Raw genomic sequence first — 22471 nt, 5'->3', positions numbered from 1 at the left:
GCCCCTTCAGATCTAACCACAAGTTTAGTGCTAAAAATTGGCCAAGACATAGCAAGCAATATGTGAGGCCCTCTATTATGGAGAGTTAAATCAATGACAGAGGCAAGGAACAATAACGCAGAGACGTGGCTTCATTTTTACCTCTTACAAACATTTTAATAGGCCCGGATCATACGTGCTGTAAACATATAAGCTCTCTGACACAATGACAGAGAAAAAACACAATAAATAATAGATACAGCAAATAAAACCTTGAAAATTCCAGACTGGGATGTTGAGTTATTTCACACTTTTTTGTCCTTGTCCTTGTCTCATAATGATGTTAAGCCTGAGCTTGAGCCTGTGTATTTTAGATCTGTTGAAAGATGAAAGTGGATGAACAGAAATCTTGATCTTATACTAGGGACCTGACAATATATAGAGACATGATCCACAGCAGTAGTTTTCAAACTGGGGTCCAGGGATCCCTAGGGGTCCTTGAGAGGTTCTCAGGGCATCCTCAACAAAGTTTGGCATAATTTAGTACTACAATTTTACTATGAAGTTATGTAAGACTGGTTTTAACTTTAAGTTTTAAGCTCACCACTTTGAATCTATTCCCCAGGTTTCTAATACTACATCTAAACAATTCATTGCTCGATGCAACTAAAAATATCTTTTCATAGGGTCCCTTGGGTGAATTCGCCCCAAACGGGGGTCTGGGACATGAAAAGGTTTGAAAACCACAGATCTATAGGTCTACGTTTTTACTTAGCGCTGTCACAAGAGTATGTTTTAGAGGGGGCAACAAAGAATAAGTGTAACCTACTCAAGTCAGCCTGGCTCAAATACTCAAATGCTCAATATGGCCTGTTTGAATCCTGCTCCAGTGCCAGATGGGTGGGGTCTGCCACAAAAAGGCTAATTCAGTGACTGCCAGTAGGTTGAGACAATCCCAGGAAAGTATTTGTAAGTCAATCTGGTGTGCGTCTCTTACCTGACACCGCCTGCAAAATCCCATTCAGACTGAAACAAAAGTCAAGAATTAATCACAGATACCTTTTGAATATGACGCTTAAAATCAAAGTCTCCCTTTGGGACAATTTAGGCCTTAATGAGATAGAAAAGATCACTCTTGCGGAAACAATCTTTCTTTCCCCAGACACGTTTTAGCTGTTAATCCCTGCATTAATATATCTGAATTTGTCTTTTTTTTTTTTTATGAACGCCGCGACCCTTTTTACTCTTAATTACACCAAATGAATCTTAATTAGGCATCGCCTCAGCTTCAACTTAATTAGTGTCTATTCAAGAATCAAAAACGTGTAATTTCACCGATACTGCCAGCAAATAAAAGATCAGAGGTTTTTGCAATCAGAGGTTTTTTTTTCTGGGTGGGGTAACACTGTTTTATTGTCTATTCATTTATTTTACTCCGAGGGGGGAAAAATGGAAAGTTTGAGCGCAGAGAGGGACTGTAGTGCTCTTGTTAGGTGAGGGGAGAGGGAGGAGGGCAGGGCGGTGGGAGTGCATGGGACTGACGGGCAGACGAAGGGGGAAAAAATGCAGTTTGGACATTCCCAGGCTGGGAAATAGCGGTGAGTCGGGAATAGGACGAGAAGAGGAGGACCAGAACTGTTTGCGCTGAGGAGGAAATCTCCCAAATGGTGAAAAAGGGAAGTAATGGAGGCTGTGTAACTAAGTAGCGACTTTGATAATATCTGATCCGATCTGAAGAGGAGAAAGTGCTTTGCGGAGAATGCGGAGGGGAAGCCAATCCAGGAAAGGAGCTGAGGACTATGTAGGAATTCCTGACTGAAGTCATGGTAAGTCCCCTCGGTAAACTAGTAGGGCTGGAATTGACTTGGCAGACAAATAAAGCAGAAACACTGTCATTGTTTATGTGCAAGCTTCACAACACCGAATGAAAAGTCACTATATGGCTGCAGTAAACATCCAAAGTCTAAAGTGTTTCTCTGATATCCAGGAGTGAATTTATACTTGCACTTTTGCAGTTTATGGTAAATGTTTTGATGTCTTATGGTACTACCACAGGATTTCCTGTTGTTTTTGGACTGTACCAGCATGATATATAACTATTAAGTCTGAGAGTGTAAAGTTTTAAACATATAAAGTTTGTAGGCTATGTTGTCATTTCTGGCTATTGTTCCTTTCCCATATAACAGTAAAGGAGTATTGGGTGACGAGCAATCTTGTATTTAATTTAAAATTAAATACACTTCTCATAAAAGCATACATTGGATTTGGGAGGCTTTTTTTCAGTAGCCATGAGTCTCAGCTTACTGGTAGCCAAAGCTGACAGATCCTAATGGCAGTGAATTTTAATGACAAGATTAAAGCTGTGCATGACACTGGTGGTTTTGCAGCTGAGTCAGAGAGGCAGGCAGGGGACAAGGAGAAGTTGCAGCTCTCCCTTCCATCTCTGGGGATTTTGTTTACCATCTCCACCCACTCATGGTCTGATCAGAGTGACAGAGACAAATAGACAGCCTGAGACACAGGCACAGACAGGGACACATGTACATTAATGAAAGAAAGAATGAAAGAAAGAAAGAAAGGAAGAAAAGAAAAAAGCGTGCCAGATTTAGATTATATTAGTTTTCCCGCTCCTGTGTGAGAGAGACAGGGTGGAGCAGTTTGGCAGGCAGAGGGAAAGACAGAAGAAAAGAGAGAAAGAGAGAGCTGAAGTGGGAACGAGCAGCATAACGAGGGGGGGGGAAGGGTTACTTTTTTATTTTAGGAGGCTTGGACAGCAGTGACAGTGGTTTCAGTGATGCCGCATTTTCCACATTGGACCTGAGAGAAAAAGAGAGACAGAGGGAGGGAGACGGAGAAAACAAGGGATGGCATGGACTTCGGGGGACGGAGAACATGTGCAATACAGTTTCTCCGTCTCCGTCCTCTACGCCCAAATGGGAAAGTTTGGTGAAAGTTTCGTGGCCAGAGATGGAAAACAGTAACACATGTAGGCTGCACCGCACAGACAGGCACGTTCACACACAAATATACATGCACAGCAAGACCATTAGCGCTGATTTATCTCTGAGAGGGTAAAAGACACATTCATAGTGATTCTATGACTCTGCACAGTTCTTTAACGACTTTTTAATGGTTTTGAACAGCCACCACAGAGCCATATTAGTTCACACAGTTAGAAAACCTATTCTCCAGTCATCATGTGTCAACTAAAAAAAAAAAAGATCACTGAAAAATCACTCATCAGTAACACTGGAGCATTTGTCGTGCATGCACATACTGTGAACGTGTAAGATGCACGTAATCCGTACACATACTTGCACACAAGCAAATGAGGAATGTAAGCTAATACATAGAGACATGGTTCACGTACATCAAGATATGCAAACAAACAACCACACAGTGCCTCTTTGTCCATAAACTGTGACACAGAGCATTCCCTTTGCTTACACATTTATCACCTCCCCTAATTTTGAAACACTTAGGCATTGCAGGAGACGCCCAGCCAGTCAGCCGGCCAGCCAGCCAGTCAATGGGCTGATCCTCAAACAACTGCGATGATAGAAAAAAAAAAAAAAAAAAAACTGAAGTAATGTGTTTTACATTGACTTTCTTGTGATTGTGCAGACTTTGCAGAAAGGCTATGCAGGCCAAAGACAGGCCACTTTGGATCACTAAGTTGTTGCTTGTTGGTGTTTCATTGGGGGTGTTTCAGTGGGGGCCCAGGCATCATCCAAGCAGGTTCTCCATTCAGTTCACACTGTCTTTGGCTCTGTTGGAGCTCAATGTGGCCATCGCTGCTCTTTTGAATGGTTAATCTGGTCAAGTTCATACTGAGTACAATTCTGCAAGAGAGACAAGTTTGCCTGATATTAAGACTGAACCTGTTACACTCTGTTTCCATCTTCGGTCTGTCTCCACTGCATATGTGTGGGGGAGGGGTATTCGATGTTCCCCAATCACAAGAGACTGATGCATCCCCCTGGCTCTAACATCATTTTAAGTCGGGGTTTTTAATAGTAGAGCAAAGCAAAGCAAAAACTACAATGCTGGGCGATATTGAGAAGTCATGCTGTCTATGTGAAATAAATGTGTTAATTTGTTAATCAAGGGTGCGTTTTATCATCCATTTTCTCAGGTTAGGTAATAGGTTACCTGGCTCCCCTGCAGTGGTGCTGATTGGCTTGGTTGTTGAACTGTGCGACACCAGATGTGCAGAGATGCTCGAAATGTTGTAAATCATTCACAGATTCACAGGGCCAGACCCAGGCTGACAGCTATTATTACCGAGCCCCGCTGGAAACAGGTTTCAAAAACAAAATTGACTCTGGTGGGAGTGTGTGTACACGGATGGCAGCCGGGCTTCACACCAGTAGATGATGCACACTGATGGGGGAAGGGCAGCAGGTCAGTTGTCCCGGGCCTTGGGTCAAGGGCCCAAAATGGTGCCTTTAAATAATCTGCTGTGGGGGCCTTTGGAGGTCATCTTCTCCTGGGCACAAGTAAGACACACGGTGGCCCGGTGCACAAGGACAGAGCTGCAAGGGTTGGCAACCTCCTAAATATGTGTGTGTCAGGACGCACACACTTATTTTCCAGAATAAGCATGGAAGATAAATATGGAAAAAAGTAATCTTGATATTTTGATGCTTCACTCAAACAACCCAGCAAGCTAAGTGGCCACAGCGATTTGGATGTGTTGTAATAGTTAGTCGAGCAAGCAAATCCAGGAGGACCAGCAACCTCCATTTTACAGGTTAGGGGAATGTGATTGGTTCTGGTACAGTGGCTGTGTTGCTCATTTGCATATGCTGCCTTCATTTCAGCTCGGACCACAATAAAAACAAATTCCACTTTGTGAAAAAGGACCCGAACAATCGTCCAACTCGGAATTAGAAGTTGGAAATTTGGGTGTTATTTCAGAGCTCGCCAATTTTAGGCACACATAAATGGCAGACAACAAATTGCATTTTGTTGTCTCTCATTGTTAACTGAATCAATATAAGAGTGTTCAACTACTACTTAAACAAATACTACTGTGTACGCTTCCATATTCCTTCCTAACTTCAGTAGAATAGAGTTTCCTTTTTTTTTTGCCGTGCATTTTTGCAAGTTGACACTATGAACACAGCGTAGGTGTGAGGTGAAAATTTAGATCTTCAACATTCTCAGGTCTTATCAGTCACCTTGCCGCCTCTCCTACCGTGTTGTGCACACACCGTTATTCTTTTCTTAAGGACCTGTTTGCCTCATGAGCCATGTGTCTTTCTGTGTGGTCCTGTGCGGTAACCCCCTATGAAATGGCACGTCAGCAGGCCAAAACAAACCATGAAGTCCTTGCAGGAAGCCCGGTTCGTCCCAGGCCTGGTAGGATTGGACAGTAGGATCATAGGAAATGAAATAAGGCAGTTGCATGCTTTCTCCTTAATTCTCTTTGTCCTCTTTTCCTTTTGTCTCATTTGTTTTCTGTCTCTGGTTTTTACGCTTCCCCTCTCCTTTCCTCCCGCCTTCTTTTGTTCGTTCTCTCTTCCTCTGTCGGGATATTTCTCAGTCTTCTTCCTCTTCATATCCCCCCACCCCCCATCCCCGCTCCATTCCTGCTCTTCCTCACTCTCTTGTCCCCCACTCTCTCCCGGTCATGTATCGTAGGGTCTACATCTGGTTTCTATCATGGCTGCTGCTGCTCTTGTTTCCCATCGATCTCTCCCGCTGGTCAGCCTCCTCCTCCTTTTCTCTCCCTCTCTCTGTCTGACTCCTTCACTCCCTAATGTGCTCTCTCTCTCTTTCTTTCTCTCTCTTCCTCTCTCTCCCTCAGTCTGTCTGTCCATTCACTTCTCTCCTGTAAGCTAAACCAACAGGAGGTACAATTCAGATGATATATTCCTAAGCCTCTCACGTTCACATTCTTGCTTTATGCTTGTCTGCATCTGAATCTCTCTCTCTCTCTCTCTCTCTCTCTCTATTTCTCTCTGCTAAGCATCTGTTTGGATGACTACTGCAGCCTCTTCCGTTTCAATCTGCGTACATGAGAGAAAGACAGGAAGCCCGATGGAATGACGGATGGAGTGTCATTCTCTGATTCTGCACTGTGTCTCCAAATTCACCACACACACACACACACACACACACGCACACACGCACACACATTTGACCACCCACACATGTACTCAGTGACCAGAATAGAAAACTGTACACACCTAAACACATTCTTTTAATAAAAGGCCCTTCAGGTGACGTCATGCATCCTCTGGCGGCCATGGTTGATTGCATTAGACTTTTCCATGCCAACTGACATGAAATGACATTACATTAATTATGCGGCTTTTGGCTGGTAACTTATCATTTTGCTACTGATTGACTGATTTTGTTTTTAGATCATTTTAGCTTTAGCCTGACAATGTGTGAAACACATTTGCACATAATTTCGCAATTTGCACGCAAGCTAATATCTCTGTTGGAAGATAACATCTCTGTTGTTTTAAGATAATCAGCGATGATACATCATGACATCTGTGACTGAAGAAGAAAAAAATACCCTGAAAAAACAAATAAGCAGGAATCAGTCTTGTCTTTCAGTATTTTAATCTGCACCACGACTGCAAAACAAACATGACTGAACAGTTCCAGTGAAGAAACTTAAAGGCAGGGAACAAATTCACCTCATGGGAACTAAAATGTGCAATCTGTCCATGTACTATCAGATTAAACCGATAGTACATGGACTGAAAGAGCCTCATGTTCCATAAAACCTGTGTTCACTTAACAAAATGAGAAGAATGATATCCATACCTCTGGTATAGCAATAAAAAAGAATAACCTGAATTTATCAGTGGTTTGGGCATTATTCTCCGTGTCTTCTTAAGGGAACATGAGGCTGTTTTCATTTTGAAGAAGAAAATCACATTGAGAGATTTAGAGCTCTTGGAAACAGCTACGCTCCCACTTATAGTCGTTATTTGCACACTCTCCAATTCTTCCGTGGAACATCATCAAGACATTTTTGATCATTTTCACCCTTGTGAGATAGGATAAAGTGGAGGGAGACAGCAAAGACTGGGACAAGGGGGGGGGGACACTGAGTTAACGGGACGCTCTGCTGTACTAGACACCTGATTGGCATTAGCTTTGAGAATCACTTTCCAAACTGCATAGCACATTCTCACACGCTTAAGAAACAGGCACCGGCTATTACATGCGACTCTCCTCCTGTCTGGGCGTCTGAATATAGTAACCTAGTTTACAAATCTAATCAGGGCTACTTTGTTTCATGTGCTCCTATGGGTCTGTGAAAGAACAGAGCGGCGTCTGATTGCATTCGACACACCGGTAGGCTGTAAATAACGAGAACGCACAATCCTACATGACCCTTAAGCCAGACAAACATGAAATGGCACTGAAATGACATGCATTCTGTTTACTGTAAAAAATCAGCAGTATGCCTTTTAACCCGATAGCTTGTTGGTGACTCAGCTCGGTGCGGCTGTGGGAATAATGAAATTACCATGTGCAGAGCTAAAGCTGTGCAGATTGTGTTGAATTGGCCAGTTGGGTAATTCTCCCTGCAATATGCGTGACGGTTCTCAGACCTCTCTAGTAGCAGCATCAGTCTTTCCCCTCCTAACATAAGACTTAATTCCCTAAGTGGAAGTAAGTGATTGCACTTCCAGATTGAAATCCCATTCTCTGGATATTAACAGCAATATATCCTGTTGAAAGTTTGTCTGCACTGCAGGCGCCGTGGATACTCAGAGAGAGTCGACGTTAAGAGGAAAAAAAAAAAAAAAAAAAAGGTGCTACTAGAGTACAATTGTATGCCGTCATCCAAGCCAAATATTATTTCAGGTTCACCCGTCACTATGTTAGCTATGTTGAGTTTTACATATTTGTCTGCTCCACTGACTGCAAAACTGTGGGAACGTATAATGTTGTGATGCTAATAAGGTGACTGTCTAGCAAAGGCCGCATTGTGTGAGTCTGAGGGACTTTGCAGAACCAGATGGGATGGAATTGCAAAGTTGCCCCGATGCAAGATGTGGAAGTGTTGGACAGTGTTTGGGGTCAGATTTCAGCAACTATCTGGCCACAGGATTCTCTGAACCATCAATAAGGGTGTGGTGAAGATTTGTTAGTCCAGTGTTTAATGTGAAGAAGCACAGCAAAGACAAAAGAGGGCATAACACTCCTTTAGATGTCAGCATTATAATACATAAAACAAAGGGTCCTGTCATTTAAGGGCCATAACACCCCTATTTTAACTTTGTGTTGGATCTGTCCGCCATAAATGTCAAATATTAGTATATTATTAGTGTGTGCAGTATAGATTTAGTAGCTTGGAGGTCATGACTAACCTAACCTCCACTCCAATTCATGTGAACGCCTGGCTGCCATCTGAGTTTGCTAAAAATATAGCTTTACTGTATTATAATCACTTAAGATCCAGGCATTAATACTGAATCTGTTCCACAGTCAAAGTGCTGTTGTGTGGACTTTGTTTTTTTTTTTTTTTTTTTTTTTTTTAGTTTATGTGTAAGGAACATGTTTCCTTGCTCGGTGTTGCAACTTTCAGCCAATCGCTGACCTCCAACAAAGCTGAGGAAAGCTGAGCAGGAGTTGAATGCATCGGATGTAGAATTACCTACCATATGTGTAACAACTGTGGTTTTTTTATGGAGCAGTTTTTCACACTTTTGAGCATAATTGGGAATGATTTGGGGTAAGTTAGCCTTGTTTTCTAAGCTACCACGGCATATTCTGCACACACATGGCCTACAATCAGAAAAGTTCCTCAAAATAGGTCCCATGCTTTGTCCATTCCAGGTCAAATCTTCAAAGTTCAGTAAGGATAGGGTTACTATTCCTTTCCTTTCCTTTACATTATTTTACTTTCCTTTGCTTTACTTCGGTTTGCTTTACTTTACTGTGTTGAGTTAACTTAAGTCTTGCGGGATGCTTTAAAAAGGGCTTGGGTCTAGGAGGAAGTTCCCGCTGGCTTGCCTTGCAATCCACCAAACTCCCCGCTGTGACTTTACAACTCAATATGTTCTGCCAGTGAGCCAGAAGGCTGTTTAAAGCTCCTTTACAACCACTACACCTTTAACACAACATGTTCTCGCACAGCCTATTGTTTACTACGGTCCAAGCACTGAAACACGTTCACTTCTGTATGTGATGTATACGTCTTCACACAGACTTTTAATTTGACTACACAAGCCTCTTTTAAATCCTACTCTACAGCTAATAACATCTGAGAAGTGTTGTTCAAGCTTGTGTTGGAGACTTTTAATGGACGGTGTCTGTGTTGAAATGTGGATCCAGGATGCATTTGTCTCGGACACATCAGAGGAAGCAGAGGCACATTGATTAATTCACTGCCTTTAATGATGCAAACAGACATTTCGACACTACTGCAAAGACATGAGGCAGGCAACATACAGTATAGGCCTTGTTCAGACTGCCAATTCCTTTTTCTGGCATATCCAGGTTGTATCCAGATTGATTTTTGAAAGTCTGGACAGCCAAATGAAATCCGATTCTTGGAAAGCGGATTCAAACCACATTTGGAGGTGGTTTGAAATGCAATTTCAAATTGTCTTTTGCATCATTCACAACATGACACACAGTGATGACATCAAATCCCGAGTGATGAACGTGCATCTGAGAGGTTGCGCAGAATCCAAGCTGCTACCAGCAGAACAGGTAGGAGGACAACACCAAGAAAAACAGATGCTGAAATAAACTGTCAGCACATTTTGGGGAGGCTTCTTTACGTTTCTCATGCTTCTGTTGTTGGAAAGCCACATCACCAGCGTACGTTGGTACTGATGCTTCCGTTGTTACCAGAGCAACCCATGCAGATAGGTTGGTGTTTGGACATGCAAATTTGGTCTGTGTGGACAGAGAGTCTTAAAGATCTGATTTGAGAAACATATCCGCTTTCTGTGCAGCCTGAACAAGGCCATATAATCAACCTAGACCAAGTGTACAATTGTCACTGGATAATTGTTTGAACTGGATTTCAAATCAATTGGATAATGAATCAAAGCATGGTTGTGTCACTTAGACTTTGACTATGGCAGGTCCCACCCTTGGATTCATTATCCAATAGATTTGAAACCCTGTTCAACCAGTTATCCAGTGACAACTGTACACTTGGTCTGCGCTGACTTTGTTTGTTTTTTGCATCATGTCTTCGTCCACTTTGACTCTGATGAAGACGCAGTGGTGTTAAAATGTTTATTAAGACTGTGATTTAATTGGTGTGCTCCTGTCACACCCCCTGTTTTTTTACCCTCCTGTTTGCTGTCCCTGAACTGAGCAGCACCACATCTGGCTGCATTTTGTCAGAAGATGTGCGGAGAACCCTGTTTCAACATCACAATACCTCTGACACTGGCTCATACTGTATGTCCACTCTTCTTGTCTGTATGGAAATGCTTGTACACAGATGTGATGACAGTTGCATGACCTACTCTTGAAATGTCTCCATTCTGTGCTTTATTAGTAGCAGTCAGTGCAAATCCATTTCATAATCAGCCATGGCCCTACAAAAATGCCTTCCTTAATCATTTAATGTAGTGTTTAACCTTAAAAACCCTCAAAAAACTTCAAGTGAATATATCAACCAATTGCATGAGATAATTTTACTCATTTCCAACACAAATTAACTTGTTTCAAGTAATTACTGGAATCAGGTGCCTTTTCCTTGATACCAGTGAAGTGATTTACCCTTTTCTGCTTTATTTCAAGGTAATAGCACTTAAATGCCAAATCACATGGAAAGTATCAGGATGGATAGATTACACTGGGGGTAAGCGGTAAGTGTTTTGGGTGAACTGGCCCCTTAAAAAAGGTGAAGCTGGTTTGGAAACAACTATACATATATCACCCCAGATTTTTTCGCCTAAAATATGGTTTTTGGACATAACATGACATTTGATGCCGTATTAAGACGGGCATTCCTTGCTCTGCGGTTTCCAAAAAACAGGACTTTTAGTGCTTTTGCTTTTGTTCCAGTGAAAGTTATTGGACTAAGACGACCTTTAAGCTTCTGGAAAACTAAGTTGTGTTCCGCATGGCAACATTTATTTAAGTTTTGTAATGTGTTTGCTCCAAGTTGCTGTGTCGCTCCCATCCAAATTTCTGTTACTATGGAAAAACAAAGTTGTATGAATTTGAGCCCAATGCCACTGTGCCAGCGGTGCCATTAGGACTGAAGTCAGAGTTGAAAAATCCCTCTTGCAGCAAAGTGAGCGGGTTGGGAACAGGACCCAACAACGCCTGTGTGTGTGTGTGTGTGTGACCTCAAACCATTACAGTCAAATTAGCTGCTGAACCTGAGCGACCTGAAGAAGATTGTGTGGATCTGATTTTGATTTGATTTAATGATCTTACTTAGTTGTCTACTTTGAACAGTGACTTTCTGCTCCCCATTTCTGCAGCCCTCTCCCTCGAAGCCCTTCAATTCCAGTGGCGCTTCCCCTTTATTTTCCACCCTGTTCCTGCAGTTTGTTGTTCTTTCTTTTCACTAGACCCCACATTTCCATTCTTCTCCCTCTCCCTTCCAGACCCAGGTCAAACAGTTACTGCAGATAAGTCTCATTTGCTTAAACATTTGCCTCAACCTCCTTTGAATATCTGATTTGTTGGGTTAAATCTTCCATCAGTGTAATTCAGACAGTGTCAGGGTCAGTCACAGAAATACTTTTGAGTGGGAGAATGAACTTTCCTCCAAGTAGGTTTTTAGCAAGTGAGTTCTACAGCAGTGTTGGCTAAAAAAAAAAAAAAAAAACATGTTGTTATGATGCTAGTGAGACCTCTGGCCTTTTCAGTCCCAACAAGCAGGATATTTTCACTTTGCTGGACAGCTGGTTGGTCTTAACAGGGAGCTGAAGCCCACCTGGCTCTGCTGGAATGCGTAAACTCTAAATCTTGGTGGATGATGAAGAAAGTACTCAAGAATAATACTTAATAAGAAAAGCTACTTTTTAAATTAGGGTTATTGTCCCTTTAAATACAGTCAGCTAACAGCATAATTGGTCAAATGACCACAAAATAGTTTACATAATTTTTTGTGCCATATATTAGACAAATTCAAATCAGATTGGAAGTACAGAATATCTGAAGAATCAGTATACATCATTGCATTATTATATTACATTATTAGTTGTTTTATTTCAAAAATAGCTTCATTCAGTGGTACATGCAGTTGGTTCATTGCCCTTGTGGATTTTTGAGGCAATCAGACAATTGTGTTCAAGGAACTGAATCAGATGTAGGCCTGATGATGGCTTAGTGAAGGTTAATAAATGTATATAGATATGTTATAAGAGAAGAGTTGTGACCCCCTTCCCACTCAAAATTAACTTGTATGATGGTCCAAACTTCATGGCGTGCATTTTAACTTTTATGTGCGGCCAACCCCACCCAAATGTTGGCTAAAACAAGCCATAAAAAATTATTTGCAAACACTTTTGAACCCAGGTCGTCCTTCTTCCACAACCCCCGCACCACTAACTCATTCCCTCCTGGCCCTCTCTCCCAAGCCAACCTTCCCTTTTTCCGTACACTCTGTTCTCCCATTCTGTGTTTTCTCATTCTCCCATGGCTTTCTATCCATCCTCTGGGTTTTTTTGTAGTTATTCATCACAATATGCCGTCTGTTGAAGAGAATCCCAACATAATTATTGTCAGATGACATTGGGGAGTCGTATCGAGGTGAAACAAAGAAAAGTTGGGTAAAAAAAAAAAAGGATATGGGGGAAGACTAGATGATGAAAATAGAGAGAAAAAAAGATGGGAGGCTGGAGAGGAAATGTGGTGGGGGGGGGAGAAAGAAAGAGGTTGGAAAAGAGGAAAAAAAGTTGAAGGTTGCCATGCCAACAGTCCAGTAGAAAAATAAACACTGTGTGCACTGCGTACTCTACTCTGTCACCCTCTACCTCCCTGGCAGTACTGGTGTTATGATGTGTGTGTGTGTGTGTGTGTGTGTGTGTGTGTGTGTGTGTGTGTGTGTGTATGCAACTTTGCATGCATATACGAGCCCATACGCTCATATTTGCACTATTTACGTCTCTCTTCGATTTCTTCACGTGTGTGTTTGCTTGTAGGACTGTCTGTGCTTATCGGCTTGTGTGTGTGTGTGTGTGTGTGTGTGTGTGTGTGTGTGTGTATGCATGCATGTGTGTGTGCCTGTGCTTGCATGCACGTGCATGTAGCTGACTGAGAGAGAGAACCAGTGCTGGAGATTAGGGAGTTACCATGTTGCAGTGGTCGGACTCTTTGTTTGGTGGGTTCCTCCACTCACTGTGCCTTGGAGGAAATGTTTGACACTCCCCAGACTGTACAACAGGAAGTTCAAAAGAGGTGTGTGTGTATGTATGTGTGTGTGTTTGTCTGTCTATGTGTACATATGTGTATCTGTGTCTGGGTGTGTGTATATGTGTGTGTCAGCGTATGAGTGAGACAAGCTGGCTATTAAGCACAAACGCAGACACTATAGAACGCATTCAGTGTCCGGTTATGAATTAACTCTTTCTAACCCTAACCCTCTTTCATTTTTATCTCCTCTCTCAGGGCTCGGAGGCAGTGGAGGATTGTGTGCAGGGGGCGCTCTCATCCCTTTACCCTCCCTTTGAGAGCACAGCTCCACCTCTCCTCTCCCAGGTACGGCTCGCAAACACACATGTATTCAAGTCCGTGCAGCTTTCATTCCGGGAACACTACCACTTTTGTCCACAGGGGTCGCCAAAATCAACACAAAATGAAATTTCCTCATCAACCGACATGTTTTGGCAATTTTCCTTCCTCGTTAATACAGAAAAAATAAAAAACAAGGAGCTTAAAAACCTTTGTAAAAGGCAAAATGACCATTCTATAACCAACCAGCCAATCAGAAAATAGATCAGGCCTTTCACACTTGACTACCACAGGTCGCCACTCTCTTAGCCAATCACACACAAACAATTAAAAGGAAATAAATTATTATAAAAACCTTCCTATAGAATGGCTGTATATAAAATAGCCAAAAAATGCATATATTTCTGCTGCTAGTAGTCAACACAGCTGGTTAGTTGTGGACCTGCTGTTTGCGGTGCTCCACCCACAAGCTTGTGGATGCAACCTATACCACTAAATAACAGCACCACTGCCATGTTCACATCATATCAGACTTACCATAAATACGAGCTGTGAATTGGGAGAAGACACTCAGCCTCATCATGGTAATTACAAGTAGGACATGTGGGAATTTACTGTAGGCTCTGATACTTCCCAGTTGCCAGATTTGTGTGTCAACACAGGCGGCAAATATGGCAGCGACTCCAAGGGTGCTGTCACTTTGAGATACTGACAATCCAAATTATGCTCACAATATTACAGTTGACTCCACTTAAATAATTTGAGCAATGTCTGTAGCAGTTTGTGGATCATTTAGAGTAACTTGTTAATGACAGCAATTAACCTGAGTGTTGATCTGCTGACCATCCCTGGTAAAAAGTATTCAGAGTTTTCTTCCATTCGAAAGAGGTTTTAGTTGGCCCGTGATGGACTGGTGACCTATCCAGGGTGTTTTCCCGTCTACCCCCCCAATGCATGTTGGGATAGGGCCCAGTCTCCTGACTTGGAGAAGTGTCTATGGACCCTGAATAAGAATATGCAGCTATGGAAAATGGATGGATGGATGGATGGATGGATGGGAGTTTTCCTTGTTACCTAGGGAAAGTTAGGCATTTTTTTGGCCAATCTGCAAAAAAATTTCTTACCAATAGCTTTTTTTTTTTTTTTTACCATGTGTTCCTATAGATGTCTACTAACACCTCCCAATTTATCCAAGGCCAAATCCTCGGGGAAACATCTGGAGAGCCAGTCAAAGTTATGGAGTGCCCAGAGGGCCTGGGCGAAAATAGTGATTTTTTTTTTTTACCAATATTAGCTTTTGAGATGTCTAACTAGGGGTTTTTAGGGGTGCTGAGTCTATTCCAACCATTAGTTTTGAGTAAAAATGACTCCTTAACCATGAAATATTGATCTGTCATATTTAGACTATGGGTTTTGGTATGGATTCTAAATGTTCCATTTGAGATAAACTCACTGTGGTGATGGAAAGTAAATCCTTTTGCTGTCTAAAGTTTAGATGACTGTAAATTTAAACACACATCAATTTTATCTCTTAGTTATTGCCTAAAATGAACAACCGACCAACATAAAAATTGGTGTTGCCAGCTAGCATCCACCTTAAGCTAGCTAATGTTTCCCCGAGGATTTGGCCTTGGATAAATTGGGAGGAGTTAGTAGACACCTATAGGAACACATGGTAAAAAAAGCTATTGGTAAGAAATTTTTTTGCAGATTGGCCAAAAAAAATGCCTAACTTTCCCTAGGTATGTCCTTAGTCAGAGAGTCTAAGGTTGGGGGATGTCGTTTATATTTAGTGTCCTCACAATGTGGCCATTGTAAATCCCTTTTGCCTGTAAGAGTTATTAAGTCGTTAACTTCACTTGACTTGACCTTATGATTGCTATCTTGGACACCGGTGGTCCAATGAGTCAAACATGCAGCACAAGAAATGACAAAGGACAGATTCCGCCGGAACACGTGGTCGTAAATCTCCGACATACCAAGCCAATGGTTGGCTGTCAGCCCTTGTTGGGCAGTCGTCTGTAGTTTGGCATCTGTAGTTGGTAAAGTGTATACTGTACCGTCAGCCCCCATCGGACCAAACAGCTGATACAACACGTTGAGTCGGTAGCAGACGCCAACTTTCTGATTGGCTTCTCAGCACAACGAAGTCAAGGCTCGAAAAAAGAGATGGAAATTGGCTTGTGTTGTTATTGTGCCAACTGGCAAGCAAGCAGGCTAGCCAGAGAAATAAGCAGTCTTTCACAATAAAAGACCTGCAGGCTGACAATGTTGATGCCAGTTCATCTTCTCATGAGACTATTCTTGATTTGTCTAAGGAAAACATTTGAACGGATTCAAAAAGGGGTAAAAAAAAAAAAAAAAAAAAAAAAGTATGTGCTGGTGCTATTTTGTTGCGTTATCTCTCTGCGTTCTGTGATCTTGAAGCTTTACTTTTTTGAAAGATTACTGCACCCTGCTCGTACAGAGAAACAGTGCAGTCCCAGTTCTTTCAGCAGGTGATGTGAGGTGACGCAGAGTGATCTGACCATCGGCCTCAAACAGCACAAGTTTTTTTTGATGTGCCCCAGGCTTTACTTGTAGCCTTTATTTAGTTCCAAGGGACAAAGAGACTCTTTGCACTAAATAAAGTCCACAAGGTAGCCTGTGTGTTCCAGTGAATTTTGTCCTTTATCTGCTGATTAATCCTGTTCCTGAGAAACGCCGTACAGCCTGTCTTACCAGGTTAATGCGCGGGGAATTCCTCATTCACATGTAGCAAAGAGATGTCACCCAATTCCCCTGCCTCTTCTGATGTGACACGAACATGGCATTATAGGTGACACACACATATGCAATAATTAAAAAGTAAATATTTCTCAATTTGCATGTGATTTTGGTGATTTTCATGGTTTCATTTCTCTATTGACTGAAAAATTTCCACCACTTTTGGTCTCACGAAACTCTTAAAATCCATTAGATTCAAAAATGAATTGGTTATCAGTTTGAAAACAAAATTGTTTTTCTTTGCTTTCAAAACGTTTACATTTTGCAGGCATTTTTGCAGCAATATGTCCATGTCACTACGCCCTGATAGTCACCATGCAGCTCTGTAATGCCTTTTATCCAACCATGTTTCACTGGAGTGTTTGTTCCTGTTTGCATACTTGTGCAGGTCTTCTCGGTCCTGGAGTCGACTTATCAACACGACAGTCTTCGCTACCTCTTGGACTACTTCGTTCCTGCCAAGCATCTTCTGCACAAACTCCAGCAGCATGCCTGCGTGAGTTCCAAATTACAAACACAGTGGAGGAGAACACACACACGCACATAATCAGAAGCAGAATTGACTGGCGAATGTGAAAAGTGTACAGGAATTTGTCAGGAGCCTGCTGTCTTTCTGTTTCTCCATAGCTCAATGCCAAGATGTGTGGTAGTGATTTGATTCTGAAAATGAATACGATCTTTGTGCTTTGAGGTGGGATGAAAGTGGCCACCAGCGTATTTATTTCTTGGTGACTTTGGCACAGAGTCATATTGTGAACTTAAAGTAAGTAGCGACACCAGCAGCCCACGTATAGGCACAGTGCAGGACATCCATCACAGCACTACAGAGTGTAACACATGTTTCTCTCTTTGAATTGTTTGGTTTCTATGACACTTTGGCTTAAAAACTATTGGAATGACTCAGAATTCAAGTTCTTTCTTTTTAATTTTACACACTTTGCAACATTTCAATGCAAAATACTTAATGGGTCTTTCGTTAATGTCATGTGAAGGTTGTGCAGTGCAGCATCAGAGAGACATTTCATGCAGCTTGCGGAAAATCAACTAAAGGTTACTAAACCTGATTTACGATGAAAATCACTGTCGCTAATGAAAAGCAGCGACGAATAATCTACATAATGGGTATGCTCACTGCAATTTTGTTTTGAAAAGGAAAACTCATAGAACTGTGGTGAGAAAAAATCACCATTCAGTTCAGTTCACTGGAGAATCACAGTTTTTAGTTATGGTGCTAAATTGTTACAGCTCTACATGGTACTTGACAAATTATTAAATACAAGTTGGAGGTATTATTGTTACTCTGTTCTTAAGCTCCAGATGGCTGATGAAATAGTGAAAGTGGCTGGTGAAATTTGGGATTTACCAGCGACTGTGGCCTGTAGACAGAAGAGCTAGTTTCCTCTGCTGCAAGTTTCACCTAATAGATCGAGACACATGCTGTAGGTTGAAGTGAAGTATAAAGAAATAAAAAAGTATTGGTCACAGTTTGTAGACAGGTTATATGTTTGTATACAAAAGCATGTAGGCAGGGAAACATACATATGATACATAATACAAAACTGTTTAAACAAGCCGCCTCCACTTTGTGTCCTCAAATGGGCTTTTTTGCCCTCTCTCTCTCTCTCGCTCTCTCTCTCTCTCACACACACACACACACACACACAGACACAAAGACAAACAAACAAGGTGCAACACACCCTGTTTTAACACAAGCTGTGTGGCTCATTCTCTCCAGCATTCCTTAAATTATGGCTTTCCTAGACACACACACACACACACACACACACACACACACACACACACACACACACACAAAGATATACAACCTACACTGTTTAGCTTGAGTTTGGGGGCTGCATTTCTCATATTTCCCCGTTTCTTAGACACACACACGCACACGTACATGCACATGCATTGAGAGCAAACTGTTTTCATTGTCGCTGAGCAAAGCTGCCCGGGACGGGACTCGGAGTGTGAGTCATGACAATAATTCTTTCCATATGTGAGTGTGTTACTGCCGTGCAGTGAGAGAGAAACAGAGAGGGAGAGAGAAGCAGAGAGAGAGAGAGAGAGGGGGGGGGGGGGAAAGAAAGAGTGAGCAACAGAGAACGTGTGGGTGTGGGAGAGTGAAGGAGGGAATGAACATGGCTTTCATTCACCGTGCTTGTGTGTGCATTTGAGTGTGTGTGTGTGTATGTGTGTGTTGCACGTCCGAAAAAGAGAAGACGCTGGAGGTCGCAGACTATAGTAGACTGATTGAGAAACGGTTGAGAAATGGGAGGTGGGAAAGAAGGACCGAACAGTGGGGTTCATTGAGGGAGAGAGGGAAGGAGGAAGGGCGGGTGGAGGGGTAGAATGTGGACTGACTCCAAAAAGCCGAAACACAAGGAAAAGTCACACGTTTTATAATGCTAATGTCCTCCGAGATAGATATCTAAATTTTCCCTTCCTTGGGACTTTGCTCCTGCAAAAGAGCAGGCCAAGGAAAGAGGCCGAGGGAGGCATGAAGCGATGAAATTAAATAAGGGAAAGAGAGAGATAGAGGTAGAAAATGGGAGACAGAGGGCAGGCCAAGCAAGGAATATAATTTGATCATGACTCGTGAGTCAGGAGAGCATGGAGTGAGGAGACTGGGGTTGAGGAGGGGGGAGGGAGCAGCCCGTGTCAGTGAATGGGGTCAGTTGAGAGAGCTCCTGGATGGGTTTCATACCTCTGGCTACAAGAGAGGGGATATAGATCTGACACGCGATTGATTAAGGTGGGAGGTTTGTAGATTTATGTAGCTTTTCTAAATAGCTCAAGTTTTGCACAGGCCTATCACGCCGGAAGCGCTCCTTCCTTCCTCCTAAATTTAATTAACAAACTTGAGCTCCCATGTATGTGCTGGATGCTTCTGCTGCTCACTGTGTTACATGTGGGATATTTTATGTAATGTAGGTTATCACTAGCCTATTTGTTTTTATTTATTCAATTGCTTGATGTTGTCTACTGCAAAAAAAAAAAAAATCTCAAGTTTAGTCTCATACTCTGTGTTAAAATCTGCTCAAACAAAAAAATATCTTCAGACAACTGAAAAAAAAAAAAAAAAAAAATCTGCCAGTGGGAGGAGATAGTCCCACTCGTTTCCAATGCTAATCAACTTGTTTCCAGAATTTTCTTGAGTCAAGCATCATTTTCTTGATCCCAGTGGTCTGATCTGCCTCATCGTGCCTTGTCTCAATGTATCTATGCCGGTTCCCAGACAAATTCCTGGAACAAGTGAAACTGCATTGGAATCAAGTGGAATTATCTCATGCACTGGCAGATTTTTCACTTGTTATAAGAAAAACATGATTTGAAGACCGAATATGAGACTAAATGATTTAGTAAAGATGCACATTGCAGCAGTGTGTGCTATGAACCAGTGGGCTGTTTTGACAGAGGCTTGCCATTGTGAAGAGTTAGTTGTCTGGATGTTTCTGTGTGACTCACGCTGATTGTCTACGGTTATCTGGTGTCCTCTCACTGTGTCATGCTTGCTAAGCTGTTTCACACTTTGAAAAACGCTGTATCACTCCCCATGAGTCACATGTCTGAAATTTAGGTGGCATTGTCATTTTGACCTTTTGAGCCTCCGCTGAATTGTTGAATGCTGTTGACTAATGTTGCGTTACTTCTAGAAATTCTGCTTGGCTCAATAAGCCGTGCAAGCAGGCACAGAATTTCTCATGTGGGCCATGGTTTGTGAATGGGGAAGTGAGATGTGTATGTGTGTGTGTGTGTTTGCATGCCTGCATGCATGTGTGTGTGTTTGTGTAACTTCTGCAAGCTAGGAAGACAGCTGCGACTCACAAATGAGCATTATCTAGGGGTACTTTGAGGGGAATGAGACTAGATTTTTAAGGCCTGTGAGTTTGCACCACATAACTTAAGAGGTATTAGTGCACGCAAGACTTCATTTCAGTTTACTCTGTACTGATTTCACACAGTCTTATTCTGTCCTCTATTCCACCTCTTTCTATTTAACATCTCACTCCCTGCTTTTCTTTACTTCCTTTACCCTTCATCTCAGTCTCAGTACCTGGGCTGCTTGTTCCTCCACTCCGGCTGGCCTCTGTGTCTGGGTGAGAAAGTGGTTGTCCAGCTCTCCACCCTGGACTGGAGGCTCCTGCGCAGCACTGACTTCTACCTGCAGGTGGTGCCCTTCTCCACGCGCTGTCCTCGGCTGGCCCTAAAGTGCCTGGCCCCTGGGGGGCGCACCGTTCAGGAAATTTTGGTACCTGAGTCTCAGCACCCACTGGTGTTCACCACTGAGTGGCTGCACAGTGTCAACAAGGAACGGGGACACAAAAGAGAAGGTGAGGATTTCCAGGTTTAAAGAACCATTAAGTGTCAAATGGCAAATGTGTGCGTGATGTGTACGTAAATTTGTAGCGCGTTGGACCGATCATAGACTTCACTCTATCTAGTTCATCCATTGCTGATTTTGATTATCATAGCTTCAATACCTCCCATGAAAAGTATTAGCATGGAATCACTGAATATACAGAATGTAGTGTATAATGGTCTATTTTTCATCCTAACCTCTCTCTCTACACAGTCGGAGGGGGTCTAGACACCTGCCTGGTCAGCACGTGTGACGGAGTGGTCCGCCTACCGTGGAAGGAGGTGGTTTACCCAAAATTCATCCATGACCCTTCCACTGAGCTGGGCCTGATGTCCCAACATGAAGACTCCATGTCAAACCGCCTGCCCAGTGAGGGGGGCAGCAGCCTCGGGGGCTGGGGTGAATCGTCCTCTGGAGAACTGGATTCCTGGTCCTGGGATGAAGAGGAGGATGTTGATCTACCTCCAGACGGCCTGGACGCTGATCCCGCTCTCCCGCGGCGAAGGCGCAGTGAAGACGGGCTTGGGCGGACAGGGCGCCCCCCCCAGATGGACGGGGATTATGTGGAGCTTTTGGAGCCCAGAGGGGGGCCAGATGGAGGGGTTGACCCGAGGCAAAGGTACCTGGAGATGCATGGGATCTGTAAGACCAAAACGTTGCCTCTGTGTAGGAGAAGTAAGGCCATCAAACTGCGGAAGGGTAAAGCGTGGGGCTATGGCCGGATGGATGGGTCAAGTGGCAGTCGAGCTGTCCTGGGTGGGAAAAGAGACATGTTGACCCCCAGGGGAGACACACTACCATCTCAGCCCTCACCAACGGCCACTGACCCCGGCAGAGGGAGGCGGTCTTATTCCTCTTCTCTCCATGACTCTGATGAAGGAGATAAAACAAGTAGAGACTCTGAAGGCCTGGAAAGCCATAGATGCTATTTTGATGGCCATTCTAAGGAGAGGAGGCCCGGCGTGGGCAGGGAGAGAGAAAGTAATGGCTTCACACAACCAAGCAGAGACAGCCACAGAAGTAAAGACTCTGGGAGCAGTGAGAGTTTGGTCGCCAGTGACTTCACAAATCACAAAGCGGTGAATGCTGTAGAAGGCCACTCAGATCACGGCTTTCACTCGGACTCTGTTTTTGAGGATACAGATAAACCACTTAGTGGAGACAGTGACGCCACTACACCCACGTCAGATGCACCAGAATGTGGAGTAAAATCTGGAGGCCCATTTGCTGATGTTTCAGGAAGTGGAGGAAGTACTGGGAGCGCTTTGGTTAGTGGCTGTAAAGCGAAGAACTCTCATTGGAGTAGCGAAGGTGAGGCAGGAAACTCATCAAAGTCTAGACTCAGTACTGGCTCCTCTGACCCAAAGGTGAGCCTGGCAGAGGAGACAGATGAGGGAAAGACAGAGGACAGAGTCTGTCCCAGAGGAAAAGAAGTCAAAACAGCCGGATTCAGAGCACCAAGGTACTGTGAATCTCACAGACTTGTTTCTTATGAGGCATACACTATATTGCCAAAAGTATTCGCTCATCTATCCAAATCATTGAATTCAGGTGTTCCAATCACTTCCATGACCACAGGTGTATAAAATCAAGCACCTAGGCATGCAGACTACTTCTACAAACATTTGTGAAAGAATGGGTCGCTCTCAGGAGCTCAGTGAATTCCAGCATGGTGCTGTAATAGTAATGTAATAGGATGCCACCTGTGCAGTAAGTCCAGTTGTGAAA

At 43.0% G+C, this 22471-nt stretch overlaps 1 protein-coding gene across 1 annotated transcript in view; it reads left to right on the top strand.

Annotated features, from left to right (window-relative positions):
- The first annotated feature begins 1587 nt into the window (after nucleotides 1–1587).
- The window catches only part of arhgef40 (Rho guanine nucleotide exchange factor (GEF) 40), a 57115-nt gene continuing 36231 nt past the window's right edge, over nucleotides 1588–22471 (top strand). Inside the window, exons 1-5 of the mRNA XM_030076765.1 lie at nucleotides 1588–1805; nucleotides 13549–13638; nucleotides 16766–16873; nucleotides 20429–20714; nucleotides 20957–22205. Of these exons, the coding sequence (XP_029932625.1) occupies nucleotides 1803–1805; nucleotides 13549–13638; nucleotides 16766–16873; nucleotides 20429–20714; nucleotides 20957–22205 (1736 nt within the window). The 5' untranslated portion in view covers nucleotides 1588–1802. The remainder of the gene's footprint in view (nucleotides 1806–13548; nucleotides 13639–16765; nucleotides 16874–20428; nucleotides 20715–20956; nucleotides 22206–22471) is intronic.

Source organism: Myripristis murdjan, chromosome 18 (genome assembly GCF_902150065.1).
Source record: "Myripristis murdjan chromosome 18, fMyrMur1.1, whole genome shotgun sequence".
NCBI classification, from domain to species: Eukaryota; Metazoa; Chordata; class Actinopteri; order Holocentriformes; family Holocentridae; genus Myripristis; species Myripristis murdjan.
The sequence above is the reverse complement of the archived record's forward strand: the minus strand, read 5'-3'. Positions and strand labels throughout refer to the sequence as shown.